Consider the following 21,927-nt stretch of genomic DNA (forward strand, 5'->3'; position numbering starts at 1 on the left):
TATCCAGGATACAGTCCTGTGACTCCTACCTCAGCACATCTTCCCCTGCCCACTTTCCAAAACAGACATTATTACAAGTGCAGCATCCATCAGCTCACCAATGCTCCACTTTCCATAGGCAGCTGACTTCTTAACAGCATTCACTACACAGACAGACAGACTCCTGGTAAAACCTACACACATCTAAGTCATATTTCTGTATTTCACAGCTATGACTGAAAAACCACACTAAGTCTCCTGTTAACTGAAAAAAAAAAACAAAAACAAAACCATTTTCTGAAGCTGCCACAATTGTAGAAACATTATGTTCAAATTATCTGAAAGTTTACCAACAAATTCTATCAAGGTCCTTCACTTGACCAATAAAATTGTTGGCTTAACTGCTTTTCTTGGAAGTGAAAAAGTTAACCAAGAAAATGAAAAACACCCCTTTTCAAAAATCCTTCAGGACTTTGGAAAGGTACTTTGTAATACTTTGAAAGCTGACAACCCATCTACCTTCAAAGCTATTGTATGTTAGGCAAGAAAGAGAAAAACTAGAAGTACTGTGAATATTAATGCCATAAAATTTATTATCTAGCATTGATATACACAGAGAGAATTACTAGGGGACTGGTGATTCATAGCTCTTATTCTACCACAGCTGAGTTTAAGTATCTGCATTAGTCTGTTGAGTACCTTCCACAGGCATGATAAAGGCAAAGCAACTTAAAAACAACAAAAATGAGACTCTAGTGTCTGGGGAAAAAAAGGGAGATATACACACATCTCAGCATTGTTATTAAAAAAAACCAACGCATGGAAAGTTTTCTTTCTGCATAATAAGTGAAAACATGCTTTAAGGGTTTAGATAAAATTTAAGATAAATATACCAGATTCATTCAAGGAAAGCACAATTAAAAAACAGAAGATAACTCTGTAGCAACAACACCACTATCAGATTTAAATTTTCCTATGTAAACAGCACTCTAACATTTGACACATGTCAATAATTACAGCAATGCACCTTATTTCTGAAACTACCACATCACAGAATTCTTCTTGGATTTTCAGCCCACATCACACTTCGTTAGGCTTGGAACTTTTCACACGTCAGGAAAATACGTGGTGTCTCATGCCTCACTTTCTGTTCACAACAACTTGGCAGGAAGGAGCCCCTCTCCTAGTCAGAAGAATGGTGCCAAGTATAAAGCTACACCCTTGGGTAAATATACACACACCTGTGCCATGTGAAAAACTGACCTGTCAGGAGATCAACATTCTCAGCTTCTACTCTGATGGCCCACTGCAGCCATATGATGCAGCAGGTAACAGATTTTCTGCCCTTTCCAATTGCTGGAAAACACCCTCAGCTTCATATTTCATCTAGACTAAGCTGGGAGATATCTGAAGTCCCACAGTTCACTCAAACAGACTTTTCTGAGCCCCCATAAAATGCTGCACAGGAACCTTCTCCATCCTTGCAAAGGACAAAAGAGGTTACTGAGATGATTCAGCACTGTCCTACAGACAAACTCCCTTCTGTGTCCATTTCAATGGGATAGGTCCATGACCAAAATTGTACAGGAGCTTAACACCTTTGTATTTCAAATCCATCACAGCTGACCGCAAAAATGCTCCCATTTAGACAAGTCAAAGAGGCTCTAATTAAGAAAAAAACAAAAGAGCTGAGAATTACTATAGAGTTTTTTGAGAAATTAGCCAAATCATCTAATGAGATCCTTCCATGGTTCTATTCCACCATAAAGCTGGCACAGGGAAAAGGACAGACTGGTACACCTCCTTTTGTAAATCTTCATATCCAAAAATGAGCATAGGACACATGTGAAGCCTTGATAACTTCTGCTATTACAAATATTTACTAATTCAAAGCACCTCACTATTTGAAGTGAGACTCACTTTATATGTATTTTCAGTAGCTACAGTACTATTTCTGTAGCCAAGCTGAGATTCCCTAGATGTCACACCTCTCAACTTCAGGAAGACTTCCAACTTCATCTCACATAAAATTCCCAAAGGGCAAACCAAGGAAAACATGGCAGGTGAAAACTACTTGGAAAATTCTGTTCTGGTCAGCCAGGGATCACTTTCAAATTGGAAAGTTGAAATAAGGGACATCCCACAGAAGTACTAGTCAACTCCACATAAAATACTGACCAACAACTTTGATCACAGTATCAAAGTATTTTTTATTGTATTTGCAGCTGACATTAACTTGGAGAGGACATTTTTCTTTCAAAAATAAAATAAAATTTTAAAAATAAATTAAAATCATTTTAAAAATAAATAAAAAATAAAATAAAATCAATAAAATTTATAGAGTTACCATGTATACAACAGAGTAGAGCACCCATCCACTGTGCTGGGCTGCAATTATATGTCCGGTTTTGGACACTGTATTTCAAGAATGATAAATCTATTTCAGGGTCTGGAGGACAGAGGAGCAACATCAGTCAGAGATTTGAAAAACCTGATTTACAAGGGACTGTAAAGGCAGGCTGGAAAGGTTTTCTCCAGGAACAAAGCAAAAATAATGGCCTTAAAGTCATGTTGAAGGAAGTTACAAAGAAGAGGACATAGCTCTCCATGACCCTTGTGGATAGAATAAGAAAGAGCAGGCTTATATTGAACTATGGAAAATTAAGACTGTACATGAAAGTGTGAGAAGAGGCAATGGCAGAAACATCCAAGCCACCATCTTTTTCTAATAGCAGGGATAGCTTAAATGACTTGAGCAGTGATAGAATCTCCATCACTGAAAGTTGTAAAGAAGAGACAAAACAAACATAGGCCAGGAATAGCTTAGACACAGGCTTCTGCTTCTAGACAGGAAACCAGACTGAACGAGATCTTGAGATGAATTCTGGACCAATCTTCTACCATTTGGTGGAGAGGATTTGTAGCTGTTTACTCCAGAAGCAGTTGCTATTTTTCTCATTTGAACCAAAGACATCCACTAAGAAATGCTGACATTATAGGTCACAATGAATAGGAAATAGGTGTTTTGTGGAATTTCTTTCTTAACAGGAAAAGATATAGAACAGAAAACCCTGCTTTATAACTTGATAAGTTTTTGAATGTGTTACAGAAAAAGCCCTAAGAGATCAAGGTTCAGTTTCCAATAATGCAGGTGTTCCTAGCTCTCGAGACTAGCAGTTTTTTCCCCTCGCACAGCAAGTACTAAGCAAATATCACTGCTTTATTTCCTTCCAGCTTCATCCTGACACTTTCCAATTTTCCAAATCCTGTGTGTTTCAAGATATTTGAACTATAGGTTTTTACTTGAAGTTTTCATAAAACATTTTATCAGAAATCTAATGGCTTGGTTTGCCATCAATATCATACAAATACTACAGAATTGCTTCTAGGTACCTGCTTTGAAAGGGATCATAATGAATTCCTAACTTTTACACAATGAGAATGAACAAAAGAGTTAATTTCTCTCAGGAAGCATCACTTAGAAAATAAATCTAAATTTGTGGGGAAAGAAGAAATGTTACTATTTCTTTTGTTAAAGTAGGCGCTTCAGAGGGGTTTTGTGTAGAAACATCTAATGGATGGTGCAAATTGCCCAAAACCCACACTCAGAATTGACCTGAAGGGCCAGCTCGGGCCTCCTCAGCAGCACTAGGGTGGCTCTCTGCCCTGATGCTCAGCAGGAGTCATTTGTTTGGGCACAACACTCCCCTAATGAAGCTATACAGCTTTTCTACCAGCGCTGGCCCTCAGCCAGTCAGCTTCCAGTTTGGCAAAGCAGCTTCAGCCTTTTCCAGTGTTCTTTTGCACTTGTCCATCAAAAGATAATTTGGAGCTTCTGTACTACATAATGACAGTAATTTCTCTGCTTCCTGTGAACCAGGTGTAAGTTAGTGCATGATTATAAAGGGTCCTATTCAATAAGACTTTCCCCCATGGAAAAACTGAGGCTTGCCTGCACCCGTCTGTGCAGACATGCCCATTAGCTTCCAGGCAGTAGAGGCTGGCCAAGATGCTAAAAGGCAAAACTGGCATATAAAAGTGCACATGAAGCCAAATTACAACAGTAAGCAAAAATACCAGGACTACTTCTGACTTGGAAAAGGGAGGTTCCTATCTTGAGGATCTTCTGTTGCTTCAGGACATGATTTCATTTTGACAACATTTTTCACAGAAGAAACATGATTTTACAGGTCAACAAAGTGCTTCCCAAATCAAGCAAACCATGCAATACAATTCTCTGCATGGCTCTGCAAAGCTCTGCACTTATTTTCATCTTGCATAATATCAATACAGCAAAATTGTCTACCTTTGGTGTAGATATATTCACCAGAACAAAAGTAATAGGAAACTGCACCACTGTATGTTCATCTTCCTCTGCCAAAAACTACAATTAAAAAAATTCCAGTCCAACTACACTAAAGTAATACCCCTTGTTCCTCATGATTCAACTTTGTCCTCAGCTGATGTTTCACCAATGTTTGATAATGTCCCAAACTAGCCTAGCTTAGACTAGATCTGTACTTGCAAGTTTTTTGGCTCTCAAAGCTCATCTTTACTCATGTCAACTATAGAAAATTATGTCAGCAAACCACCGAGCTCCTGAGGGGCTCAGCAACCCTTTACCTTCAGTAAACTCCTCTGCAGCACATGCAGGCCCTATTTAACCACTGATAAAGCACCCTGCTTTACAAACATGAAAGATTAAATATTTCTTTGACTGTTAAAATCAGCTCAAAGGCTTATATTTACAAAGCGTGTAATTGCTACTGTTGTGCAATTTCACCAGAGGGACTTTATTACATTCCCAGCAAAGCAAGTATTACACAGTCCCTTGTAAAAGAGCTGTCCTGCATGTTCTCATTCTAACTCAAAAGTTAGTTTTGTTTCTCCCCATTAAAAAGTTTATCACTTCATATAACCTCGTGCCTTGAGGCTGAGAAGGGAGGTAAAATTCTTCACCCTAGAACACAGGAAAAGAAGCTAACATGAAGGCTTTAGATAAACACATTTCAAACAGTAAATTTAGGTAAGGCATTAAAGAAAACTCGTTAATTTTAACTTACTAGATGCCGGGAAAGAATCTTAAGCTGCATTCATTAGGAACGGCATCAGTGTAGGGAATCTGCTACATTGACCAGGTGGCCTACAAGGGCCCCCTCTAGACCTGCTTTTTTTTGTGATTGTGCAATGGAGAGGAGCAAAGGCCATGTTAAGCAATCTCTAGGAGAACTTCAAGAGCACCTGAGAAGCCTCTAATCTATCTTTCAGTTTATTTTGTTTTTCTCTTCAAGTAAGGAATGTCAATTAAAATATTTTAAGGAATTTGGACAGCAGTTATAAGCCTTTACAACAGCCAGCCTGAGGCAGTCCACTTGAAAACAACAGTTCATGTTTTATGTTATGCTTTGCTTTCACAGATTAAACTACTTTTCAGACTATGTTCCCATTTCAGCATGTATCTTATTTACTCATTAATCACTAGTTGAGAGTGTTTGATTATCAGTCACATATCCAGTAGTTTTACAACAGGGAAGCAGAACAGCCTCTTTATTCAATCTGACAAGAAAATTTGGGAGCTACATAGGAGTAAGTGCCATACACCATTCCAAGCATGCAAAAAGGCTCATAGAAATTGTTCTTGCCTCCGCATGTACAGCAAAAGACCCAACTGTTCTCTGCAAGTCCCCAGTACTGTGTCTGGGGAGAAGCTTCCCCTGATGTGAATCACCACAGGGTCACTTACAAAGACCAGGGCTGTGACATGAGTGTTGCCCAGTAACTTTTGCCCAGGATAATGAAAAAAAAAAAAATCTGGTCTATACATAGATGTATAACTACATCTATGTACTACATCTATTAACTACACTACTATCTACATCTATTAACTTTTCTACTTGGAATGATAAAAACAGTATTAGTTTGCTGGAATTTAACATCCAGTTGCCAGGTAGCAGGCAGTGGAAGCAATGTCCAGATTCCTAAAGAAGACAATGATGAAAGGATGATGTGGATATAAGGCTGGCAAAGAGTCTCCAGAATAAAAGATATGCAAAAGTGAGACATTATTTCCTTTTATTTTCTTTCCCTTTTCCTACCCTTTATCTTCCTACAGAAATATATGTGAAAAATATCCCTTATTTTTCAGGGGTATTACTGTTCATAAACATAGATTAATTTTAAGAGTGTATCTCACCTGGAAGAGAAGTAAATACTTGGGCTAACAGAGCATTTTCTCCATGTCTGAAGGGGAACATTTTTAGAAAAACTTGAAAGAGAAAACAAGCTTTTTTCTCCCCTCACCCTGCTCCTTTACAAAAAACACAGTAAAAAGAACTACCTACTGCAACAATAATAAAAGATTCACTCTTTCTCCACCTCCTCTAAAAACACAAAATGCGTCTGTCTTCCTGTTTGCTTTCCCTGTACAGGCAGAGACACTGATGCAATCTCTCTTCTCTGAGAAAGGAAACGTCCCTATCTCAGTCTGCATCTTTATCCCTCTCAGCAGCTTGACTAAGCAGGTTAAAAGACATGTGCACACCAAGGCAGCATTAAAAAAACCCATAAAATAACAAAAAACAGTGACTGCTAGTACAATGGGAAAGAGAAGCAGAGCCTGCTGCAACTGCTTAGGAATTAAAACAGGCTGGAAGAAAGCAAACAGGTCAGGTACATTGGAGGAGGGAACTTCCAGCATCATCCCCAACCTGTCATGCGTCTCCTTGGGCTCTGTGGGAAGACTGAGAGATGGCAGCTCCTCCATAGCACTCTGTCACTCCCTCCTTTCATTCTCTCCCCACCCCAAAAAAAAAGAGCAGCTGCTGGCTTCTTCCATCACACCTACTGACAAGGTGAATCTGAAACACGGCAACTGTCAGTTCTTGACACAGTGTAACAAATCAAAGCAGGAGCCCACCATTTGTGTTTGGGGATCACAGGAAACTATTCAGGCAAATAAAATATCCTACAAACAAAAGCAAGTGAGAAAGAAAAAGAACAGTGGTGTGATCATGCTAAGAAAGTGCATTTTTAAATGAGGACGAGTCAATACTAATTTTTCCATAAGGAATATTTCAAACTGTATTTGTATAAATTACTATTCTCATCTGTTACTACACAGAATTTGGCAAGCAGTTATAAAAAAAACACCCAGCTTTTCTTAACACTTCTCTTTCTAACCAGCCCCCCATATCACTTGGGAGAAATTCAATTCTACCTGCAAAATAACCAGTTATGCAGATCTTGCACAAAAAGATAAAAATATTTTGTTGCTCATCGTGGTTATTTATCACAAAAGGAGAATAAGCATGAAAAACAAAAAAAAAAAAAAGATGATGACAACAAAAAAGATGACATCATGGAAAAAAACACAAAAGAAAAAAGTGCTGCATTATGGTGAGGAGTTCTTTAAAAAAAAAGACAAAATAATAACACTACAGAATTTATGTCCACTGGAATGTTTCCTCCAGAGAAGATGTGGGGACCCAGCCCTTCACATCAACAGGGAAACAGATGAGTAGCAATAGGTCCTGTTAGCACTCATTGAGAAACAGTGGAAAAGAATTGATCAATCTATAGAGTATATCATAAACCATTGTGTCATGTAAATAAAACCCATCATTTGTCAGCTACAACTGTTAAATCTAACATCTAATTCCTTCAATTTCTTCCAAAAAGGTGGTCTAGATAAACCATGGTGGTTCCCCCCACAGTCTGAAAATCTAAACAGTTTCCAGTTACAAGTCACAGCTACCCCTTTAAAAATGATCATCCAGTTTGTACATCAGGTTTAGCACACTGAAGATTTAGGAGGTGCTGAATGAATACTTACAAGTGTGCTGAAGGAACAACTTAAAATATTACAGGACATGTTTGAAAATACAGTTTTTATCTATGAGTATTGCCTAAAAAGCTTAACTGACCTGTAAAGACACAGACATGGTAAGGACCTCAGCCTCATAAAGGTTATTTTTAGCTTTGTAATTCAGAAGAAGTACTTTATAAGTACAAAGACTTAATGTAGCAGTAAACCACTGAGGGAAGTTTACACTACTGCAACCTCAGCCAATATTTTGAATGGTACTGGGGGGAAAAACAAAACAAACTAAGAAGAGGTACAGCACTTAGCACATCAACTGCTTATACTGCTACACTGAACTCCCAACAACACAACTCCTCAGTGATATGATCACCCTTCCCTTTTCTGTAGTTATGTCCAGCCTAACCTAAAAACACTTTATACCAGAGGTTGCACTAGGGTGCTTCCAGCAGCATCTGTAATAGTGATCTGTGTTAATCTGCTGGAGGAATAAGAACTCATGACACAATTTTTACATAGAAATGGTTGGCACTGAGTACACGTTGTAAAGTTTACAGGAACCCAGTAATTTTATAACAAGTCTGCTCTGCAAACTACCCTCACATGCACTGTAAACAACGGGAATGTTTTATAGGGGAATAGAAGATGAGGACCAAGAACATCTGCTAATCTAGTGAGGGCAGCTTTAAGGGTTTTGTAAGCCTCACAGTACCCCATGACTTCTCAGAATCTTAACTCTTGGGAAACTGAAAATCTCAGCTTGCTTTGAAAGCCACATAGTACTTTCAGAAATACTCAACACCAACCAGTTCCATCAACAAGTGAAGCTGTCCTGGCCTCTCACCCCACACAGCAGTTCATTCCTGCCCTCGTGGCTCCCTCCCTTTCTGCAGGTGTGAGCCCTGGAGTGAAGCACAATTAGGAGCCCCACTTTAGCTTTCAGCTGAATCCACCTGCATTTGTGCCCTAATCCAGTTCATCTGGCGCTAGACAAGTGTCCATCTCAGCAAAAAGAGATGAAGTGGGTATAAACCACACTGTTTGTTTCAGCAGCTGTAGTGCCATAAAAATGAAATAGAGAAAAAGTTGAGAGCTTCCTCCCCATTCACCTTAAAGGCAAACAGCATTTGGTAGACAATTAGTTCTTTCCCTTCTCAATTTTACTGAGCCATGACTCCACATATTTCAGCACAAGGCTTCACACACTTGGAACCACACTGGTTCCAGGTGCTTCAGCAGTACAAACAATGCTAACTCAGGTGAAGAACCTGGTCCTGTACCCAAAGCAGGCTACAGAGTATTTGCTCTCAGCTTCCCTGAAAATTTGATTCAAACAGAAGAGAACTGAATTGAAAAATGCCCAGGGTACATAAGCATATCAAACCTCTGTCTTCGTACTCAGCATGTAGCACATGTCAATTCACATTTACCTTGCATGAACACTTCAGAACAACTGTGTAAATATCTAATGCTGTAGTTCCCTGCCAATGCAAACTTACATACAAATGTAATCTGAAGTTTCAAGAATTTCTGCAGTAATTTTAAAAATCATACCAATGCGTGCAGTTCTTTTTTCCAGATACCAGTTACCTACATCCACTGGTTGTGAGCATAATACTGTCTTCAAACCAGCAGATTTGTTCCACTAACTCAATAGTCAAGGCCTATACTTCAGGATCCTGATGTAAAACAAACATGTGAAGGATCAGCACCCTCTCAGCAATGTGGAAATCACGTGTGATAACTCTAATTTATAATATAGACAGAGAAAGCTGCATAGCGAGGCATTTTCACTTACGTGGTTTATATAGAGACTCTTGCGTTTTTCTCTCACTGCAAAAACACAAAATATGATAGAAATATTACATGACTATTTTTCCCAATTAAGCTTCTTATACACCATTTATAATAAAAAGAACAGGACACTATCTATGTGCAACATTATAACTGCTTTTGCACTAACCAAGTATGTTTATATAGCAAACACAAAAGAAACATATATCTGTAAGCATGAAGGCATGTATGCTCACTAGCGTGGTGATAGGTTAAAATTCTCATTCATTTGGATACTTCACCAGGTGCTGGTCCACATGGGCAAGCTAATAGGCAATAAGCTGCAGTCCAAGGTAGCAGTGGCTTGGCCATTCTCCCCCAGTTCTCTGTGTGGGTACTCCTGAACCACCAGTGCCTTCATCCAAGGTACCTTGCTGCAAAGTGGCCTACACTACTTTGCAGGTATGAAAGCACCTAAACAGCTACACCACGGAGTTAGCAAATTCTCATCACAGCTTACTGTGCACTAACTCCCACAGAGAAGCCTTGAAACCGTATGGATTACACCACTGCCTTCTATAATGATCAGGCACAAGCCTGAAATTATTACTCATGTTGGATGTAACAATGAAAATCTATTTCCTTGGTGAGTATGAACCAGTCACCACAAGCAATGGTTGCAAGTCAAAGCCACAATTAGCCAAAGCAGTCAGAAAGTAAATAGCAACAAAAAGGGAGATAAATGTATAAAGTCTTAATTGTCAGGAAAATGCTTATTACAGCTGATTAAACATACTCTATTTCATTTTTTTAAAGCACTTCCCCAATTAACTCACCCCATAGAGAGCCTGCGGAGCTCTGTTCCAGTGAACATACCACAGCATTTAGGATACAACTCTGGAGGCAACTACCACATAAATCAAATGCAGGATTAAAATAATAATGGTTTCATGCTGTAGGTGATTAAATGCACTTTGGTGCATCATGATTTGAAAGCTATGCAAACCAATGCACTTAGCAAAAATAAGAGTGTTCACGATGGTGGGATAGCCTGTCCATTCCCTGTTGGATGAGAAGCCATTATCTGTGATTTATTATAAGCAAGCAATCTCACATAAACAAGGCTGTATGTGTGAATACTGTGAAATAATTGTGTTTAATGCAGACATAAAATGAAAATAAAAAAGAAAAAACTTTGAAAAATCCTTACATAATTTTCCTCCCAGGGAGCAGAAAGGAGAATCACACATGACAGATGTTAGCCATGTCACTTAGAATATGCTCAAATCCATAATTATGGACATTGTATAAGAAAGAGAATTAAACAGGAACAGCAGAAAAATTCCGATGATCTAGTAAATTGTTAAACTGCTTGAAATCCTGCTAAAACACTGCACTACTCTTAAGTTCCACACACTGCATTTAACACCAGCAAAACACATAAGACATCTACAGGGGAACAACAAAATGATGGTAGATGCTTCTAAGAACAGCCGAAGGATTTGTCTAGTATCACATATTGCAATGTACAGGCAGTAAACAATTCTGATAAGCTGTGTGCAAACCTACTCTAGTGCTTAACTCAAAGTTAACACCTATTAACTGAAATTTTTAACACAGTTAAGCATTTAACAGTTTTAATCACAAATAATTATACCACATTCAAAGTTATTCAAATCCTACAAAGACAGCTGGCACATATACTCCAAATACCATTTTAATGACCTTTATTCCCCTTAGTTTTTTTTCTTCTGTATTTGTATCCTGTATTCAATTCTCCATGAAGGTACAATCCTCTACTATCCAAAGCAAGAATGTCACTCACAGCTCAATCCCATTTGCTATTTCCAGTCTCCAGAAGAGTATGTTAACATATTTATACACACCCCTCCCTTCCTTTTGTCTGCTCAAGCACTTCTTGTCCACATCTTTCCAGGCACCATGCTGACCTCCTTTCCCTATCTCCCCAAATAACAGAAATTCAGTTAGCCTGGACTCTCAGGTGAGGCATTACAGGAAGGCAGCTGCTTCTTTCTGTGCTTCTGGCTCACTCTGCCATAGTGTAAGGCTCAACTCTCTCCAGAACACATGCCAGTGGGGAGTCAGCCAGAGCAGAAACTCTTTCTGTCACAACCATTCTCTTTTGTAATCACAATCCTCATTTTAAACAAGGGGAAGCCAATCATTGCACAAGGCAAAATGACTGTAGAGAGCTAACTCCACCACTTGCCTTCAGTCAGTTTAAAAATGCTTTGCTCACACAACTCAGTATGGTCTGCAGCAGGCCAGACCATCATGTTGGAATGAACCAGTGTTTTGAAGCATAAACTCCTAACTGCACCTCCAGCATTTTGGGTTTCAGGAATGGGGTTTTGATGACGTGAAGCTGAACAGATTTGGAGCCAGTTTAAACAATTCAACTTCTACTTTTTTTTTTAAACAATATAAAACTTCCAAGTTATAATGGAACTCTTCAAGTGGAGCCTGAGATGGTAACAAATTGTCTCAGTTTTCCTAATTCTACAGTTGATGACCTATTTCTATTGCTGCAGACACTTTCAACTTGTTATTGTTGAGCTTTTGCAATAGGAGGAAAGTACCCTGAAATTAAAAGGGAGTGAGGAAATACACACCGAGGCACCTGTGTATACATGCATGTATATATGTACTTTTCATTGTGCTGCAATAAAAACTTTCACTGTGCCAATTTTATAGACTTATTTTAATGTTAATCATACCAAATCGAAAACAAAATTTTTGAGGATTTCAACTATAAGAACATCTTGTGTTTTGGAAGTTGGAATTACCAACCATTGTTGGTAACTCATCTATTTTTGTTTTAATTGACTGGTCCCAGCTAACATTAAAGACTAAAAGCAGCTTACTCCACTTCTATCTGCCTATATAAATAAAATTTGAAAATCATTTTTGTCTGAAGCCCATTGTTGCACTGATACTGCAAAATGTAGCCAGAACATTGAATGTGTAAAGCCCAGTCTAAGTTAGGAGAGGAGTGCAGGTGGAACCCACTGACAGGAAACACCATTTCCAGCACCCTGGAGAAGCAAACATCGCCTTCTTGTTACCATGAAGAAAAGGCAGTTACATTGCTGAAGTGCTGTTAGGAAACCCTGGGTTAATCATACTCACACACTGAATAGTGCTAAATAATAAAACCCACTAAATAATGGGTTTCCAGTCATCCACAGCTCACTGGCCAAGCTCAGCAGATTTAGGAGAACTTGCATAAAGCACTCACAGAAGTTAAAAACATAACAGGCAATATTCTGTACCAGCTCCCTAAATAGGAAGAATTCCACACATATGATTCAGCACCTAGAAAATCCCCAAAAGCTCACCTACCTATTAATCAAATTAATATTTATTATGACTTTAACTTTTCTACAAATTCATTGAATGCTCAGGTAATCAAGGATTCATTCAGACTAGTGACTAAGAGGGGCAGCAGGACAATTTACATGCTTAGAATGGCATCCAGGCTTCACAGAACAAAGACAATTAGAGACCACGTAATAAACCGAGATGCCACATCCTGTCTCATTCTATCTGTTGCTCTGTGCTCACATGTTGATCACAAGCAGGTCAAGCACATCTCCTATGCCAGGAGAATGCTATAAGACTACCAGTGAGGCTCAAAGAGCACAAGGGTACTAGAAAACCAAACATGGAACTGTCTGAAGGTAACATTGCCAAGTCACTCTAGCACCTAGTGATGGACTTGGCATTTCCCACTGTAAAATCAAGAGATGTACACTCACAGACAGAGTCATGAAACCCTGAATCCTGATGCCACTTGACTCTCTGTGTATAATGTGCATTTTAAAGGTCTTATCTATAGCAATATTTTAGCTTACAGTCAACAGGAACGTTTACCAGCCCAATACTATTCAAGTAATGGAGCAGTTATTTGCCCAAGTTAGCTGTTTTCAACACAGCTAGCTCAGCTCTCCTCTTCTACATCATCTGAAGAAGTCTTGGGGGTCCTCTAGATTCTGTCAGATTACAACCCTACATGCCCTAAAAAATCCTTCTATTTTCCTCTTAACAAGCGCTTTATTGCTTAGGCAGCACCCTTGAACAGTGTGGTAACTCCTACAGCTCACTTGGTTCAACGAGGGGTCCAAAGTACAGTCAAGCAAAATGCTTAGGACTGGGAGCTGTCCCACCAGAACATGATGTTTTTTGGCAACACATCAGTAGATAAATGTTTGCAGAACTCTTATTTTTATACAAACAAAATAGCCTTTGTATTTTTTCCAATGTATCAAGGACAGCTGAACAGATCTTACACTCCTACTGGTAACACTCCTATAATGTTTCATTAAATTAATTGTTCTTACTCAAAAATATGTTCCTCACATGACTTAAACTAGAACAAAGCTTCATAGACCAACCCTAACACAGGTATAAAGATTTTCATAAAATGCTTAAAATTAACTCCATATTACAATAAACTAACTGCTCTTATTACAAGTAAGAAGAATCATCTGGTCTGGTCAAAATTTTAATTGTTGAACTAGGGTCTATTTTGTCCTTTCTTTCAACAAGCTGTAACAAGAAACAAGTAGCATCCATATGGAATTAGACAGTTTCAAAACACAGCAAATTCACTGTAAAACAGACATCAATCCTCATAATACAACTATGGAAATACTACCATATTCATTTGCCAGAATACCAAACCAGATTAGTATGGTAAATGGCATCCAAACCCAAATTATCAGGCATTGAAAGAACCAGGGCTGAATTTAGAAGGACAATCTCAAGGTCAAAGGAGGTACTCACATAATCAACTCTTCAATTAGGGTCTAAATGTATATCCTCTTTGTTCTAGTCATGCTCAAAAACTAGCAAAAAATATACAGTAAGTGAAAACTACATTATTTTTCAAGTGATGTGTTTGACACTGCAATTTACTATGTAAATCAAAAGCACCATTTCTAGGCAGCAGAAAGGAGGACAAAGAATTCATGCTGAACTGTCAGAATTAAAATGCAGGAACTGCTTTGAAAGTCCTGCTGGAAAATAATGTGTTTTGTATCCATTATTCATTTATTTCTAAACCAACATATCATACACGTCCAACAGGGAACAAAAGAGCCACAGTAAATGGCTTCTATTCTACTAACTCTATCAAGAGGCTTGTTTAACCAATATTAATTTTAGAGATCATTTTGTCTATGTATAAAAAAAACAACTAAACTCCAGACAAATATGATTATATAAAATCCATAACAAGAGGAGAAGAAGACAGAATGTTTGGGTAGGATGAGAGTTACTTTGTTAAGAAAATCTAGTACTGAACTCATTTACAGTATAATCTGTATCAGAGAAACCCTGAAATGTCTTCTTAGATAATATGAACTGGCATTTTCTAAAAAAAATATTTTCTACACATTTTTCAGAAGCCTAACGTTCACAGTTTAAAAAAAAATTAAGAAACAGTTCCACAAAAATTTTTGGATTTAGAGAAAATATTTTTAAAATATAATTATATTAAGCTTCATCCATATTTGTATTACTGATCCGACAAGACAATTAGCTAAAGGTGTGACTACTTAAAACTCTATCATGATGCCTCTTTTTGGGGGAGAGGGGCCCATTACATATTAAAAGACTATCACATGCACTCTAACAAAGGATTTAGAGATAACTACTGTAATAAATTCAGTAACCTACCATCTGTTTGTGATTTACTGAGAAATATTGTACTGGCCCGTGGATGATCTGATGGGTTGAATTCCATGTTCAAATCTGGAAAGAAAGAACAGCACAAAAACCATTTATGATTATTCAATGGCAGACACAGATTTTCTCATTCTTCTTAGTAACACCAAGTTTACATACTTAAGCAGCTACTGTAAAACAGAATCCATCTTGAGGCCCACTTTTTCATCCTTCTTTGCACAAGTGGTTCTTTTTGGCACACAAATCATTTGCATCAACACAGCTTTGGGATTAGACTTCAGTTCTAAGGGCTGATTTTGGATTAAAACAGATAAAGCAGCTTGAAAAGCTGGTACACAAGAAGTCAGGAATTTCCCATTTACCATCCCTTTTTTACCACCATGCCCCAAAGCCACAGCTTGGCACAGGAACACAGCTTGTTATATGAAATTATCGAAGAATTAAGTATTACAAACAAATACACAATCCTCTACATATAGACAGGTTTCCAAGATTAGACATGATTTAAAAAAAAGTAGTTATTGATACTGAATGTAAACAAGTAAAATCCAGGCCAGAGTGTTTTATGTGGTCAAGATTAGAAAAACATGGCACTTCCACAGATTAACACTCTCTTTGCTGTAACAACTTTAAAAAAAAAGAAACAAAAAACCCCCACAACTACAAAAAATAACTCAAAATCTCAAAAAAACCCAAACCAGTCCTAAAAGATATTTACCAGTTATAAATTCAAATTTATCATACATTATACAAACTTCTATAAAATATTTTCTTTACCAATGTTAAAATCCTTTGAATTTATTTGTCCCCAAATTCCACTCTACTACCAGTTTGCTAAAGCTTACAGGCCTGTATCATTGGAAAACATGCTACTAAAATAGTACATAATTTTTTAGCATTTCCTTGCTCTCCCAGAGTGTCTTTCTCAACCTCAGCTCTCTTACGTTGTCTCTATCTCCAAATGCACATCCTCTTGCATTTTAAGCAGGCATTTATGTGAGACTACATAGGAGCACTGATATGTTTATCTTCTGTGATTATCCCAGGATTTCTACAATTCTCTCATTCTCCTTTCATATCCTTGTGAAAGCTCAATAAAACTGGAAATTAAGCCCCAGGTCTCAGGAAAAGAAAACGAAGTCATTTTGCCCCAGGGTCAATTTCTTCTGTCAACAGCTTTCCCTGTAGCTTTTCCTTTCCCTGCTCTCCTTGCCCTTTTATTTAATAATTTACTAGGTCTTCCACTTCCCTGCATTTTTCTCCTCACCACATAGCTCTTTACAAATGTACCTTCTATTTGTATTTTTCCATTTTATGCTCTCTTGGTTTCCTTTTCACTTCCCTGCATTTTGTAGCCCATGAGATGAGCAGCCTGACATGCTGCTGGAAACCTGGGCACAACTTTTGGAAAACATGTGATCTTCTTCCTACAAGGAAGAACTGAGAAATGCAGAAGTGCAACGTCTCAGTTGCAAATGGTCTTCTTATTACTCTTATCATTATCATCCATCCACAAAGGAAAGGGAATCTAGGGATTTCAAGGGAAAGCTATTTTGATTGTCCCAGAAATCCCAGACAAGTTAGGAGAAGATCCTAATAATGTCATCTTATGTTTGGAGTTCTGACTTCAAGGGACTATGAACTAGAATGTTTTCATGTTACTCTATGCATCTTATTTAGACATATAAAAGAAAAAAATGATCACCAATTAACATAGGCAATGCTGGCATAGACTGTTCTCCATTTCAGGATGGTTGTTCAGTTAAGCTGAATTCAAGATGTTATTCCTTACGTGAAGAGTAATCAGCACTTAAAAACGCAAAATATATTATCTTTTATCAACCTCTTCATCTTTTATCAGCCCAATACATCACCAGAAGAAAAAAAGAGCCCTTTATTTTTTAAAACACTACAGATATTTTTTTCTGCAACCATTTCAAAGTACAGAAGTGCAAATTCAGTCAATAAAATAGGATCAGGAACACAAAACTGAATCCAATCCAGCTTGCAAAACACAGAAAACCAGAAAAGCACTTCTTTCCTCCAAGCCTAGAAAATTATCTGTTTGAGCAAAAAATAACAAGCTGGTACAGGCTCACAGTTTGTTTGCAGGGGTGAAAAGAAAGGAAAACCAATTGCCACATCTTACAGTCAAATTGCATCTCCCAAAGATGCCTGTACTACAAGGTGCTATTTTGCAGAAGCAGTAAACCAACACAGGACTAAAAAGTCTGTCTGAAAAAAGCACGACCTACCAAAAAGCACTGTCTCTTAGATAAACTGTTATTCTTCTGACAAGAGCTGAAAGAAGGCCAGCAAAACCCCATCTCAGCAGCTGCAGAGAGCAGCCCAGGGATTTTTAATTATCTTGGCTGAGCCAGTGGTCCACAGCCAGGGAGCAACTGCGGCTCCTTCCCACCACTGAACCCCACAGAGCAGCACACATCCTCCTCTCTCCACATCCCTTCTCTCACATCCTCCCCAGCAACAGCGACGACCAAACACATCCATCTGTCCTTCTCAAACTGCCTGCACAAAACCCAGAGGAGGAGAACATGGGCATGGCAAAGGCAAAGGCTGATTTACCAGCACGACGTGGCAGAAGGGGACAGATGCTGCTGAGAGGGGCTGGCTCCACATGTCCCTCTGATGAACAGGCAGAAGCAAGCACTGCTTGGTGTGCACCTGCAACTGGGCCCCTCCCAGTTCCTCCAGGAAAAAGGGTTAGGCAAATCCAAGCATCCCACTTGTGGCACCACATCACCAGACCACCACTGCTGGAACACTGGAGTGTTAGAATGGATATTCACAACATGTAAGATTTCAGTCTCTGGTGGTTCTTAGATGTTTTAATTCATTGTACAGCTTTAAAACCAATGTCTTTTTGAATATGACAACAAATCCTGTCAGATTTGTCACTATGAAACACATTACAGGAGAAAGATCAAATGATACACTAATATCTAAAGCTAGCAACTCATCACCAAAGGGCATTATCCATAAAAAGGTTAACTCCATCCTAAAGAAAATAGGATATTCATACTGCTTTTGTGTTATTACTAGTTCTTTCAGTTATTACTAGTTCTTTCTTTAGTATTTGAAAAGTACCATGAAAACCAGCCATAATAGGAAAGGTTTACCATTTTGTTACAAGAGTCAAAGATAAAAAGAGATTTAAACTCACACAAGTAATAGTCTATTATTCAAAAGAGAGCCAGATTTTTAAGTCTCGAAACCTGCACAAAAATGTTCTTCATTACTATCAGTCTGCTCTGCAACTCATCACAGCCTTCAAATGAAAGAATAACAGTGGGTACTTCCAACAGTTATCCAGCACTCCAAAACAGAAAAAGCCATGGTCTCATAGATAGTCCAAACCTTTCTCTGTAGCTTTCTTTTCTGTTAAACAGAATTGGAATGTTTTTCTATATCTTTTCCAAGTTTGTTTTGATGGTTTTTTTTTTTCATTACTAAAGGACTGTTAAATTATGCAAAATATAATCCACATCCTGTAAACACCTCAACAGTCTGGTACCCCATGAAAATTTCAGGGCTTTTGTTTTCTAAAGATCAGGAACCAAAGGTTTGTGTCTTCAAATACATATACACAGGCACATATCTATATCTATAGATTGACTGATAGTTGCATATTTAAATGAAACCCAATTTTTAACAAAGGTTAATAAAGGCAAAGTCAGACTCATATACACTTCAAATAAGAGACTGTATGTCTAACAGAATTCACACCATTTTGGAGGATTTGGACAAAAACAGTTACAAATGCAGGCAAATATACTTAAGATTGAATTCTCTTATTTGCTTAGCAGTAGCCATATTAACAGTTTTTATAATGGCCATTTTGACACATTTTGACATCAAAATAAAACCACTCTGAGAAAAAAAAAAAAAGAGTAGATTGTGCATATAACTTAATTTGGTATATAACTGTGCTGAAGTTAAAGACAACCACCAGAAGACCCCAACAAGATTCACCCTGTACACTATGAGAAAATTAATTCCTAAAGCTACAGCAGCTGCATTCAAATATGGCCATAAAAAGAAGAGAACTGTAAAAGACTTCGGCTTCAGACTTGGGCTAAAGGCCAGGCAAGATTTTAAATCTCAAAACAAGATCTTAAAAAGCATTGCTGAGACAAAAAAAGAAAAAATTTGAAGACAGTCTCAGCTTGCACTTCTTAAAGAGTAAAGAGTAAGAATAAAATTTATATGAGTGTAGAGGTGAGCTGCAAGAGTGACACACTGCTGAAAATGCCTTCAATTGAGAGTCTTGACACTGTAGCTGAAGAAAAAGGAAAACTATGAGGTGTCTGCTCTTCACATAAAACTTGATAACTACTAAAAGCTCTCTCCAATCTAGCACACAATATAACAAAAACAGTGAAAAATGAAAGCAGAAAGGAAGATCTTAATTATGACCTTGGATGATAAAAGGGGGGGGACAATTAGGCAGTGAAGCTCCCCACCCAAGGAACATGCACTCAACTTATCTTGATGTTTTCCTTTTTGAGAAGATTGCTTCAGCCAAACATCTTCGGGCTTTAGTCCAGCATGAGTATTTGGGCTCAAATTAAGAATAACTTATGCAAGTTACTTGCTTATGATTCACAAGCAGGTCAGATCAGATGATCCCAGGGGCCTCAAGCCTAAGGTCTATAAAATCTTCAGAAATAGCAATATTTAAATTATTAAGCACAAAAGCGCAGCAAATCCCAGTGGCACATCTGTAAACTTTCTAAAACTGCACCAAGTTCTGCTGCAATTCTTCAGAAAGAGGTACATTTACAAACTTGTGGTTAGAATATATTATACAAGATAAAAAAACAATAAAGGATGAGACTAAATATTTTGTGGCAAAACTTTAACAAAAACCCAACTGCTTCTTCACCTCATGAGTCTCACTGTGATAGGAGAGGGCATGACAAGAGAATGATGAGTGCTGTAGCAACTAACTTCTGAGCAGTACACATCAAAGCTTCTGCATGACACAAACAGGAAAAACCAACACAGTCACTGCTTTTCTAACAGTGCACGTGGGCTGCAGCACAGGGAGCAGGCCTGAAAATGTGTTTACTCTGTTAGAAAAATAAGATGTTATTTCCTTCCTTTTGAACAATGAAAATCAGGTAAGTTCGCACCACCAAAGCTCTGATGCTGATTTGATAACAGAATAAAATCTAAGCTGAATAAACCACTGGTTTTAGTCTTACTCAATTCTGAAATAACCTGGTGAAATTCTCTCCTTCCTTCCCTTTGCCCCGGGACCAGAGGCTATCACTGCCACTGCACAGTCCCCATTACCATTTAGGAAAGAGATAGTGTCCCATATTAATGACTTATCATATGCTTCAAAACTAAATTAATCCATGTTTCTTCATCCCGTAAGATTTTTTTAATCATATAAAGGGACTTGAGGTAAGAACAGACCTGTCCAGGGCAGGCTGCAGAGGAAATTGAGCTGACCAGGCACTACACAAATTACTTTATTTTTTTTGCCATCTTTTCTCCACCCACAGCCTGACACTACAGTGACTGCCTGTAGTGGGTGGAAAACAACAAAAACACCACAAAGGCTCTTATTGAGCAATTACAAGAATGCAAGCCATGAGTAATATCTAAGCCCTACAGTGCTCCAGGAAGGAAGAGTGTCAGAAGAGAAGAGAAACAATCACCACAGGAGCAAAGGGAAAGGGAAGCACAGGTGACCTGAGCTAAGGGGACACGGAGATGTCAAAGGCAGAGCTTTCCATGTGCCCTGACGTGGGTGGGAACCAGCATGGCTCTGACTCCCCAGCCCATGCCCCACCAGCAGCACTTGAGGGGTAATTTGTTCAGCTGGCAGAAAGAGGGAGGTTGGTGCTCTGGCTCCCACTGTACCAGCCCATAGGAATGAGCTGATGGCATCTCTGGGAAGAGAAACAGAAACTGTACTCTCTAAGAATAGACAGGGAGATAAACCTGAACTGAGAAAAAAATGCTGAAATAAATTCCAAAAGTCTCATTACATCTTATGCCTTTCTGCTATTTTCTTATTCTAGTGGGCTGCTCTCCTTTATTAACAGCAATTAGCCAGGAGTACACAATAATGAAAATACTCCCTTAAACATTATTATGTTATTAGCATTCCCTGAGGAGTTGGTAAGAGTTAAAAGGACACCTCAGCTAAGAGGATCTCCCTCATCTGTCTCTAGTCAAATGAAGCTAAAAAACAAAGACTAAAATAGATCAGAGAGCAAAGAAACAAGATTGAAAAAGGCTATCTCTCACCATTACTATCCATATTCTTAGATTTTATTTTAAAGCACTATAACTTATGCAAAAGAGGTATGATGCAACTTTACATTTGGAAAGCCCAATAACTAAATCTAGCAGTAAAGTTTCCATTTGAGATTTCTGTACATCAATGTCTCCAAAATGTGGGATGCACCAAACACTGGGACTAAAATAATTCACTGGGATAAATAAAGCACTGGGGTGCTTTCTGTTCAGAGGTTTTCAAAACTTTCAAGCTAAAACAAGACTGAATTGTATAGGCTGATTTCACTGGCTAGTAACAGCAACTGCACCTGCTTTTACACTAAAACTTCCAAGATGTGAGATCCATTACTAGAAGTTTCAGCTCGTGTCAT

General features: G+C 38.2%; 1 protein-coding gene across 4 annotated transcripts in view; it reads right to left on the minus strand.

The window, feature by feature from the left end:
- The window catches only part of CCNY (cyclin Y), a 120,445-nt gene that overhangs the window by 31,640 nt on the left and 66,878 nt on the right, over positions 1–21,927 (minus strand). The window contains exons 2-4 of one of the 4 annotated variants that reach the window (XM_038123019.1): positions 15,272–15,346; positions 10,782–10,790; positions 9,597–9,631 (exon numbers count right to left, since the gene is read on the minus strand). In XM_038123019.1, the coding sequence (XP_037978947.1) occupies positions 9,597–9,631; positions 10,782–10,790; positions 15,272–15,346 (119 nt within the window). Of the gene's footprint in view, positions 1–9,596; positions 9,632–10,781; positions 10,794–15,271; positions 15,347–21,927 lie in introns of those variants that run through there. The other 3 variants (XM_038123012.1, XM_038123026.1, XM_038123036.1) reach the window with 3 other exon arrangements.

Source organism: Motacilla alba, chromosome 2 (assembly GCF_015832195.1).
Source record: "Motacilla alba alba isolate MOTALB_02 chromosome 2, Motacilla_alba_V1.0_pri, whole genome shotgun sequence".
NCBI classification, from domain to species: Eukaryota; Metazoa; Chordata; class Aves; order Passeriformes; family Motacillidae; genus Motacilla; species Motacilla alba.